The following is an 11,589-nucleotide window of genomic DNA, read 5'->3' on the forward strand; positions in this document are numbered from 1 at the left end:
GATGGACATGAGTTTAGGCAAGCTCTGGGAGTTAGTGATGGACAGGGAGGCCTGGCGTGTGCACTCCATGGAGTCACAGAGTCGGACATGACTGAGTGACTGAACTGAACTGAACTGAATAGCAGCTCATCTGTCATGAGAAACCATGCAGGCCAGAAGCCAGTGGGATGACATGCCAAAAGTGCTGAAAGAAAACAGCGTTTTTATTTTGGCCAAGAATTCTATATCCAGCAAAACTATCCTCTGAAGATGCCTGGGAAGGCAGCTAAGGAGATCCTGTGAACCACTCTCAGGGTAAACAAAGCTTAAATCACCTAAGTCTCTGGAAATTGTCCTGAAGGCATATAACAAATGAAGAAACACTTATTCAAGAAAATCTAAAACTCAACAGAAACAGTGAACGATGGCATTTTTGGCCACACCCTGCTTCCTCCTCCTCCTGAGAGTTCACCTGGATTGATGGCACACTCTGGGGAGCTCTGGCCAAGAAGGTGGGGATTTCTTACCCCTCAGTTTACAATCAGCACGTTCTGTATCCTCCTGAGAGGGTGAGGGGGCAGGCCACCAGCATCTCTCATCTTGCCCAACTCAAAGTTTGAGGGTCTCCTTCTCCCTTCTGTCCCCACTTACAAAATGGAGTCTCTACCCAAGCATGACAGGCTCAGAATACTGGGGTTTCAATCACCCTCACCCCAGTTAGCGTTAATTTCTTTTTCTTATCTTAAGGTACTGGGTAGGACTTCCCATACAACATCTGCTAGCGCTGGTGGAAACAGGTTTCTGCCTTGTTCGGATTCTGTGGGGACAGCGCTCAGGAGCTCACCAATAGGCATGACGTTAGGTGTGCAGTTTGTTTTTGTAACAGCTGAAGAAGGTCCCTGCTATCTCTGGTTTCCTGAGTGATTTTTTTAAATATCGCGAACATAAATTTTGTCAAATGCTTTTTCTGAAACAAATATGATTATGTGCTTTTTCTTTAGATTATTAACATGCTGGGTGATACTGATTCAAAAATCCTGAACCATCCATACATTCCTGAGATAAATCCCATTTGTTGTGACATTAGTCTTTTTATGTACTACCAAATTTGATTTGCTAACGTTTAATTCTTGCCTTGAGAACCCTATGAACAGTATGAAAAGGCAAAAAGATATGACACTGAAAGATGAACTCCCCATTTCGGAAGGTGCCCAATATGCTACTGGAGAAGAGTGGAGAAAGAACTTCAGAGAATGAAGAGATGGAGCCAAAGCGAAAACAATGCCCACTTGTGGACGTGACTGGTGATGGAAAAAATAAAGTCTGATGCTATAAAGAACAATATTGCATAGGAACCTGGAATGTTAGGGCCATGAATCAAGGCAAATTGTAAGTGCTCAAACAGGAGATGGCAAGATTGAACACTGACATTTTAGGAATAAGTGAACTAAAATGGACTGGATTGGGTGAATTTAATTTCAGATGACCACTGTATCTACTACTGTGGGCAAGAATCACTTAGAAGAAATGGAGCAGCCCTCATAGCCAACAAGAGTCTGAAATGCAGTACTTGGGTACAGTCTTAAAAATGACAGAATGATGTCTGTTCATTTCCAAGGCAAACCAATCAATATCACAGTAATCCAAGTCTATGCCCCAGACACTAATGCCGAACAAACTGAAGTTGAACAGTTCTAGGATGACCTACAAGACCTTTTAGAACTAATACCAAAAAAAGATGTCCTTTTCATCATAGGGGATTGGAATGCAAAAGTAGGAAGTCAAGAGGTACCTGGAGTAACAGGCAAATTTGGCCCTGGAGTACAAAATGAAGCAGGGCAAAGGCTAACAGAACTTTGCCAAAAGAACGCACTGGTCATAGCAAACACCCTCTTCCAACAATATGAGAGATGACTCTACACATGGACATCACCAGACGGTCAATATCGAAATCAGGTTGATTATAGTCTTTGCAGCCTAAGATGGACAGGCTCCATACAGTCAGCAAAAACAAGACCTGGAGCTGACTGTGGCTCAGATCATGAACTGCTTATTGCAAAATTCAGACTCAAATTGAAGAAAGTAGGAAAAACCACTAGATCATTCAGATATGACTTAAATCAAATCCCTTAAGATTATACAGTGGAAGGGACAAATAACTTCAAGAGATTAGATCTGACAGACAGTGCCTGAGGAACTGTGGACAGTTTCATGATATTGTACAGAGGCAGTGATCAAGACCATCCCCAAGAAAAAGAAATGCAAAAAGGCCAGATGGTTGTCTGAGGAAGCCTTACAAATATCTGAGAAAAGAAAAGTAAAAGGCAAAGGAGAAAAGGAAAGATATACCCATCTGAATGCAGAGTTCCGAAGAATAGCAAGGAGAGATGAGAAACTCTTCCTCAGTGGTCAAAGCAAAGAAATAGAGGAAAACAACAGAATGGGAAAGACTAGAGAGCTCTTCAAGAAAATTAAGAGATACCAAGGGAACATTTCATGCAAAGGTGGGCACAATAAAGAACAGAAATGGTATGGCCCTGACAGAAGCAGAAGATATTAAGAGGTGGCAAGAATTCACGGAACTATACAAAAGGATAATCACGATGGTGTGATCACTCACCTAGAGCCAGACATCCTGGAATGTGAAGTCAAGTGGGCGTTAGCATCACTATGAACAAAGCTAGTGGGGGTGATGGAATTCCAGTTGAGTTATTTCAAATCCTAAAAGATGATGCTGTGAAAGTGTTGCACTCAATATGCCAGCAAATTTGGAAAACTCAGTAGTGGCCACAGGGCTGGAAAAGTCCCGCCTTTCATTCCAATTCCAAAGAAAGGCAATGGAAAAGAATGTTTAAACTATCACACAATTGCACTCATCTCACATGCTAGCAAAGTAATGCTCAAAATTCTTCAAGCTAAGTTCAACAGTACGTAAACTGAGCACTTCCAGATGTTCAAGCTGGATTTAGAAAAGGCAGGGGAGCCAGGGATCAAATGGTCAACATCTGTTGGATCATAGAAAAAGCAAGAGAATTCCAGAAAAACATCTACTACTGCTTCACTGACTAGGCTAAGCCTTTGTGTGGATCCAAACAAACTGGAAAATTCTTAAAGAGATGGGACTACCAGACCACCTGACCTGCCTCCTGAGAAATCTGTATGCAGGTCAAGAAGCAACAGCTGGAATGGGACATGGAACAACAGACTGGTTCCAAATTGGGAAAAAAGTATGTCAAGGCTGTATACTGTCATTCTGCTTATTTAACTTCTATGTAGAGTACATTATCCAAAATGCCAGGCTGGATGAAGCACAAGCTGGAATCAAGATTGCTGGGAGAAATACCAATAACCTCAGATATGCAGATGACACTACCCTTATGGCAAAAAGCGAAGAAGAACTGATGAGCCTCTTGATGAAAGTTAAAGAGGAGAGTGAAAAAGCTGGCTTAAAATCCAACATTCAAAAACCTAAGATCATGGAATTCGGTCCCATCAGTTCATGGCAAATAGATGGGGAAACAATGTTAACAGTGACAGGCTTTATTTTCTTGGGTTCCAAATCACTGCAGATGGTGACTGCAGCTCTGAAATTAAAAGACCCTTGCTCCTTGGAAGAAAAGTTATGACCGACCAAGACAGCATATTAAAAAGCAAAGACATTACTTTGCCATCAAAGGTCCGTCTAGTCAAAGCTATGGTTTTTTCAGTAGTCACATTCACATATGGATGTGAGTTGGACCATAAAGCAAGTTGAGCGCCAAAGAATTGATGCTTTTGAACTGTAGTGTTGGAGAAGACTGTTGAGAGTCCCTTGGACTGTAAGATCCAAGCAGTCAATCCTAAAGGAAATGAGTCCTAAATATTCATTGAAAGGACTGATGCTGAAGCTGAAACTCCAATACTTTGGCCTCCTGATGCAAGGAACTGACTCATTGGAAAAAACCCCGATTCTGGGAAAAATTGAAGGCAGGAGGAGAAGGGGACAACAAAGGATGAGATAGTTGGATGGCATCACCAACTTGATGGACAGGAGTTTGAGCAAGCTCCAGGAGTTGGTGATGGACAGGGAAGCCTGGCGTACTGCCAGGGATCACAAAGAGTCGGACACAACTGGCGCGCTTTCATGGCGTGCTGGCGCCATGGCAAAGCCTGGCATGCTTTCATGGGATCACAAAGAGTCGGACAGAACTGAGCAACTGAAATGAATGGGACTGAGTGACTGAACTGAAAGTTTTATAAACATTATGAAGCATATTGGTAATTTTCTTGGGACGGTTTCGTTATAGGTATTTTGATCTGAAGATTTTTTAGAAAGGTTCATAATTTTACGAATTCTACTTCATTAATATAATCAAGACTACTAATAGTTACCTGTCTCACCCTGGGTGCGTTTTGACAGTTTGTGCTTTTCAAGGAATTGGTTCATTTTATTAAATTTACATGTGCAGAGCTGTACTTCCTCATTACCCTCTTACTGCCTGTGGTGTCTGTTGTGATACACCCTCTGATGGTCATCATGTTGGGAATTTATGTCTTTTCTTCTTTGTCATGCTGCAAGTTACCAACCTTTTCAAAGATTCAGCTATTGAATTGATTTATCATGTTTTACTGTTTTCAGTTTCATTGGTTTTCCTTGTCTGTATTATTCTCTTCATTCTGCCTGCTTTGGTTTTACTCTACTAACTTTCACGTGGAAGCTTAGAAGCAGTTCTTATTTCCCTTTTGGCACGACTTTAGGTGGATCTTTCGGACAGGAAGCGTCTGGTGGACAGATGGGGAATGTTGGCACAGCAGGTGGAGATCCTCAGATGGAAGATGAGGAAGAAAGCAAGGCTCCTATGAAGGCTGCCCTCTCACGAGTCATGATGGTGGTGGCAGGTGCCACGGAGCCTCAGCTGTTTTAGGAAGTTAGTCTGGAGGTGCCTGGCTACACAGCTGTAGATAATATAACCAGTACATATTCTGTAGTGTTTGGAGCACTGTACTTCCATTGTCAACAGCTCGTTACTAGTACGTGGAATCAGAATTAATTTCTGTATACTGGCATTGAAGCCTATGAACTCACTAAATTCACTCATTAGTTTTAATAAGGTTTTGTAGATTCTTTAGGATTTTCTAAGTAAATAATGATGCTTTCTATGTATATACTTTTAATTCTTACTTTCCAATCTTGATATCTTTATGTATTTGCCCTATTGCCTGACCAGGACACCTAATACACCATTATGCTTCTTCTGCCTCCACTGAGAAAACTGTCAACGTGGTGAGTTACTCCAAGTCTTGAGTGTTGAGCAGACTTCAGCTTACAAGGTCTCTTCCAGCCCAGGCCTCACGCCGACTCTGCCAGGAAGTCAGTCTCATTCTTGTCCTGTTCTTCCACATGCAATTTCCTTTTTTTTCCATGCTGCTTTTAAGATTTTCTCTCCAACGCTTGTTTTCAACACTTTGATACTGACATGCATTGGTATATTTTGTGTTTTTATCTTCTTTGGGAGTCAATGCAATTCTTGGATCTGTGGGTTTACATTAAAAAAAAAAAATTCGGGAAAATGTCTAGCTTTTTCTAAAAATAAAGAAAGAAACCAGTTATTTCCAAAATTTTCCTCCATCCTTTACTCTGGAACTGTGTGCCAGCCCATGTGGTATTAACCCTGTAAGGCTCTGCTCACTTTTTTCGCAGTCTTTCCTCCTCTCTGTGATCACTCTGGATAGTTTCTTTTGCTACTGTGCTGTTCAGTGATCTTTTCTTCTGTAGTTTCTAGTCTGCTGTTTAATCCCCTTCAAAGACTTAATAAAGACAAGCCTTTTATGTCAGAATGCTAGACTTACCGCAAAGCTAAGACAGTAGAGTTCTGTATGTCCCACACCCGCTCTCCCTGTTATTAAGAGCCTGCACTAGTGCATTTGCCCCCAGTGTCATAGCGATGTGCTTCATCCTTAACCAAGGCTCTCATTTTTCTCAGATTTCCTTAGTTTTTACCAAACATCCTACTGTTCCAGGACATCATCCAAGACAGTACACGACATTCATATCTGCTTATGTCATGCTTGACTAACAATCTCTCAGACTTCCCTGGTTTCTGACGACCTTGATGGTTTTGAGGACTGGGCTGGTATTGTGTAGAATGTTGCTCAATTTGGATCTGTCTGATGTTTTTCTCTCATGATGAGTTGAGGTTACATAAGTTTCTGGAAAGGAAGACCACAGGGGTGGTGTGCCTGGCCCATCATGGCACGTCAGGGCACAGCCGTCAATGTGACTCATCACTGCTGACGGAGGCCTGCCTGTCCAGCGCCTCCACTGTGCAGCCCCCCGCCTTGCGGGACTTCTCAGCAGGAAGGCGCTGTGTGCAGCCCCCAGTGAAGGCTGTGGTTATGGGCCACCTCTTTGAAGGGGGAGTGAACACAGAGGTAACCAGCGGTGATTCTTCTGCAGCGGACACTTGTTCCCGACACATTCTGCTTATCCGCCTTCTTTCTCACATCTTCTACTTCTCGGTCTTAAGATTTTAGCTCTACATTCTTGAGCACACAGAGCGTTTTAGTAACTGTTTTAACAGTTACTAGTTTCCTGCTAGTCAGTTCCATCATACCTGGGTCTGTTACTCTAACTCCCTTGTTACCGGTGACATTCTCCCGCCAAGTGGCCCATCTATTAGTTTCAACTGGATCCCAGACACGAGGCATGTTACCACATTCTGTTTGACTTTAGTCGTCCAGTTGTCGTCCTTTCAAGAGGGCTGCACCCTCAGTTCTGAAGGAAGGGATCAGCCTGATCCTTTCAGGCTTGTCTTTAAGTTCGTTCACACGGCGTCGGGGCAGCTTTTTCTCTGGGGCCAATCCAGCTGCACCCTCAAGCCTCGGCAGTTCTGAGGCACCGGGCAGGCTCTACGCTCAGAGCAGACTCTACGCCCCAGCTGCGAGGACTGCACACAGCTCCTAGTGGCTGTTCTTTCCCTGGAAGGTTCTTGGGCAGTTGCCCAGGTCTCACGCCACCGGTGGGTGAAGCAGCACTTAGCTGAGACCCGCGCAGGGCCTCTCGCATAGCTCCTTCTCGCTAGTACCAGGTTCTGCCAATTCTGGCTGCCTCAGCTTCACCAAAGACCAGGCTCTCGAGTTTGAACGCTGCCTGGACAGAAAGCAAGGGCTCACCCGTCCTTTCGTGTAACAGACCTGAACACTGTCGGAGGGTGAGTCCATATTGGGTGTGTCCTGCCAGCCCAACCTTAAGGGCTGTTAGAAGCCTGGCAGGCCTGATGGTGAGTCCCTCACAGGACCTCTTCCCTCGTGCCTCAGAAGTTCAAGGCCCCTCCTTCTCTGCTGACCCCATGTCATTCCTGAAGAAGGTCTTGGCTTACCCTTGGACACGGAGGGACTAGTGATGGGACATACAGCAGGGGAAGGGAGAAGCCGATGCCCAGCTGCTAGCTGGCAAGCAACGCCTTTGCCTCTGAAATGCAGGGCTTAGTGAATACCCAGTCTTGCTGTAAATTTGGAGCCTGTGGCCCTATTTCCTACAAAACGTTTCCCTGAAACATATACAAAGTTCTGCACATACGCACATCTTTACAGAGGGAGGGTCTCTGTCTGTGAGCAGATTCTCCAAGGGCTCCACATCAACAGGATTAACCACCACGGTGACTCCAGTGGCCCACCTGCACCTTTCAAGAGTCTGCCCAGAACAGAAAGCCCGTCTTAGTCCTCCAGCCAAAGCGATAGGTCTGCGTGATGTGTTCTGGGAGTCGCGGGCATGCAGCGGGCACCCGCGTGCAGTAAGAGTGCCAGCGCTGTGTGGACGCAGCTGCAGAGCAGCTCGGTGCCCTTCACGGCCTGTCTCCTCAGCCAAGAAGGAGCCCACCTGCACCCCCCTCACGTCCCCGTCCTACTTGTGCTCAGGGTCAAGCTCTCCGGCCGCCACCCCACACTTGGGTCTCCAGGCCCAACTGAACGCAGGGGCCTCTGCTGACTCAGTCACCGCTGGGCCCAGGGGCAGGGGCTCTGGGGTGGCTGCCAGCGCTCCCAGGTCGGGAATCCCTGCAGCCAGAGGTGCAGACGTGGGTCCCTAGCCTGTGATACCTGATGGAGCTGACTGCTCTGCCCACGGTGGGTCCTGTGGGCCCCCTGATCCCTCTGAGCACACGCGGCCTGTGGAGCCAGGCGGACTCACGTCCACTGTGTCCACCTCCCTCCCTCCAGCCCCTTCCGAGCCTCTGTGCCCCTCCTCCTCATCACCCCCCCACCCCCCGGCCCCCCCCCCCAGCCCACCTCAGCAGGAGGGACAGACAGGGAGCCCGTCCTGTATAGATCTCTGCCTGGCTCGTCCGTTTCTCTATCTGTCCACGTATATATCTGTGTACCTCTACGGAAGGTGAAACAGGGACTCTCTTGTAAAAACTCAATACAATTCTATGAACACCTGAGTACTGATCAGTCCAAGTATGGCTCTGGTCCAGCTAAGAAAGCAGGTGGGGTGAAACCAGAGCCTGGACCCCACCGGCATGGGCCTCGGGCTGCCCTCTATCCAGGACACGCGGCACGCAGCGAGGGCAGGCGTGAGCCACAGCTGTACACCAGTAAGAGACCGTGGACTCCGGGTCTGGTCCTGCCGTCCTCCTGCTTTTCATCTGTTTCCTAGTGTTTCTGGGACTCAGTTCCCGTATCTGTAAAAGGCCAGCAGCCACCTCTGTGTGGTGCTGTGGGAGGAGGTGAACTGATGCCCCAGAGCTGGGCTTCCTGCTATGTGGAGGGCCAGAAAGGGCTTGCCGGGTCCTGGGTGGCAAGTTCAGGGGGCACCAGGAGCCTCCAAGGCCCCAGCGCCCCTTGCAGCCTGTGCTGCGTGCTGGGCACTCCTCCAGCCTTTCTCAGGCACTGCCAACCCCCAAGGGCAGGATGGAGGGTCTGCTGGGACCCACCTGGCTCCCGGCCAGGTGGTCATGGGAGCCCCAGGAACAATCCTCGGCCACCTCAGAGTGGCCAGGTGCGACTGGGGCCCTCCTCAAGGAGTCCCGCAGAGAGCTGGCGACCTGACTGCAGGCTGCTCTCCAGCCAGGGCCTCCAGAGCGATCCTGACTGCAGGCGCTCACACTGGCCACCTGGGATGGGGCCTGGTTTGGCGACACCCAGCTCCTAGGCAAAGGAGGCCCTTGCTCTTAGGGCCTCATGGTGCCCACAGCCTAACAAGAAGAGCCTCCTTCAGGAAGTCACCCACCCTCCTACCACTGTTAACGCTGTCTTGAGGCCAAACAGGCCTGACTCATGGAGCGTCCCATGGATGCAGCTGCCACGCTCACCAGGTTCCTTCCCAAGGTTGTGGGGCCTTTGGTCCCACAGGGCTGTCTGAGGGGCAGCCCTGGCCTATTCTGTGGTGGTGCCACACCGAGCATGGTAACTGACTGGGGGTCTGGGAGGGAAGGGGAAACTAACACGACTCTCCAGGCAGGGCCTCAGACTGTGTGGAGGATGCACAGCGCTGCTGGGGCTGGAAAGCCCTCCACCCCGCCCCCTTTCCCTTGTCTCTGGGGCCAAACACAGGGTCCTCCATGCAGAATGGGGAGAAAAGTTCCAGCTGGAGGGGAGGCACCAAGAGAACAGACGCCAGAACATTCCAAGGCCTCTGGAAGCCAACTCTGGGCTTCAAGACCGCAGAAGTCTCCCCCAGCAGACTTTCTGCCAGAGGCCTGGGGCTTGTGTGGGCATCGCGGAGGCCTCAGGCAGAGGGCCATCTCCTTTCTCAGGGCCAGGCAGCTCCACAGCCCCTGCCCAGCCTGGCAAAGGGCTTCCTTCCACAGCTGAACCAGTGCTCAGTTTCTGTCCTGCCTGGCAGCACAAGCCCCCTGCCCGCTGCGCCCTGCACCAAGCACATCCTGGTTGGCCTAAGGACAGAGGGGAGGGGGATCAAATGCATGGGCTCCAGCCGGCTGCTCCCACCCTCTCCAGTTTACGTTCCAGCAGGGCTGGTGGGTGGTGCAGCCACTGTGTGCGAGGCTGTGGCAGGCTTGATCCATCCTGCTTTCCAGGTCTAAGGTCTCGCTCAGAACACAGGAAGTGGGACCTGGAGAGCTAGCTGGCAGGGCTTTGGCTTCTGCCTCACCATCTTTAAGCAGAAACATCGAGCAGATCAAGAGGTGAGGCAATTATCCCGGTAGATTAAACTCAGACTATCCCAAAGGATCTCCGATGCCCCTCCCCAACCTGGGTAAGAGTATCTCCTGGGAATTTAGGGGAAGGAAAAAGAAGAGAAAGGAAGAATAAAGACAGAAACCTGGGGTCATTTCCTTGGGTCAGCAAAGCTTAGGGCCTTGAACAAGGGGATGGTGGTAACAGGACAGGCTGTGGGGAAGGAAATACAGCCTCCTCTTGGGGAACGCTGCGCACAGTTACAGAAGCAGACAACAGGGATGGAGCGTGGCACACAGGTGTGTCACTGGGACCAACACGAAGTGTTCCCTACAAGGACGCTGTATGATTCTGACTCTCTCTACCAGCTTTGAGCCAGAGCTTCAGCAAACAGCCCAGGAACCAGAGGACCCGGCCTCCCGCTCTGGGCTCGCCTCAGCTCAGACTGCTCCTCCTTTCTAAGGGCTTAACAGTGCGAAAGAGAAGTACTTAGGAGAGTCTGGGCGAGCCAGCGTCCGGGCCCTCAGGAGAGCAAGTGTGTCCGGAGGCACCCAGAGGTTCCCCAAACCAGGGCGGCCCAGGCCGCACATCTGCGGGCCGGGAGCTATGGCTCCGGCCTTCCCCGGACGCGACGTCATAGCCCGGACGCAGACTCTCAGCCGCAACTCCAGATAGTCTCTGCTTTACCTCTGCAAACGGAGGAGCTGTCCGGCCTGCAGGGTCAGACTATGGAGACGAGCCTGCTGCCAGGCAACTGGAGGCAGGGGCGTGGATAAAGAGGCCCGAGAGGAACGAAAACCAAAGCGGCTCTGGGGAAACCCAGCTGTGGTGTCCAGACAGGAGTTCGAGACCCACCACAACTTTATGACGTTGTGCTTTGTTTTTCGGTCCCTTTCCTTTCCCAGTCGAACAACGCCCTCCAATACCTGCGCCAAAACCTCATTTCCTTGCAACAGCTGCCGACCCCGCCACCCTGGTAACTCATGTGAAAAGCTGTGGGGTCACCTGGCCACCACGCTCGCCACTGGGTGCTGCCCTCAAGCCAGGCGCGCTTCCGCCGTCGTCTCAGTTACTCGGCGAGAGACCGAGGAGAGGCCCTGCCCAGACCCGGGCAGCGCGCACCGAGGGGAGGCCTCGGACGCTCTTTCCCGAACCCCGTGCTGTCCGCCCCCACACGTCCCGGGCCGGCGCGTCCAGCCCCTCACCGGGCTCCAGCAGATGAGCGCGTCCGTGTCCGGGTCGCTCACGAGGGTCCACAGCTTGGTCAGGAAGGCCGGGACGTTGCTGGGCCCCGCCGCGCCCGGGCCCACGGGCAGATCCATACCAGGCAAGGCGGGAGAGGAGGAGGTAGCGACCGCAAAGAGAGGCCGAGGGCCGGGCTAGCGCAGCCGCCGAGCCTGCTGCCTGGGCCGCGCTGCCGCCGCCCGCTGCGCACACACGGCCCCGGGGCCTGGCATGGCCGCCGCCATCTTGCGACGGGCGCGCTCCCGCCGG

General features: G+C 50.3%; 1 protein-coding gene across 8 annotated transcripts in view; it reads right to left on the reverse strand.

Moving 5' to 3' along the window:
• HSF1 (heat shock transcription factor 1) overlaps window positions 1-11,584 on the reverse strand; it is a 19,741-nt gene extending 8,157 nt beyond the window's left edge. For 7 of the 8 annotated variants that reach the window (XM_025001456.2, XM_005215151.5, XM_005215150.3 and 4 more), the window contains exon 1: window positions 11,301-11,584. In XM_025001456.2, coding sequence (XP_024857224.1) covers window positions 11,301-11,417 — 117 coding nt within the window. In that variant the 5' untranslated portion in view covers window positions 11,418-11,584. The remainder of the gene's footprint in view (window positions 1-11,300) is intronic. The other variant, NM_001076809.1, reaches the window with a different exon arrangement.
• Between the last annotated feature and the right edge of the window lie 5 nt (window positions 11,585-11,589).

This window comes from Bos taurus, chromosome 14 (assembly GCF_002263795.3).
Source record: "Bos taurus isolate L1 Dominette 01449 registration number 42190680 breed Hereford chromosome 14, ARS-UCD2.0, whole genome shotgun sequence".
Classification (NCBI taxonomy): domain Eukaryota; kingdom Metazoa; phylum Chordata; class Mammalia; order Artiodactyla; family Bovidae; genus Bos; species Bos taurus.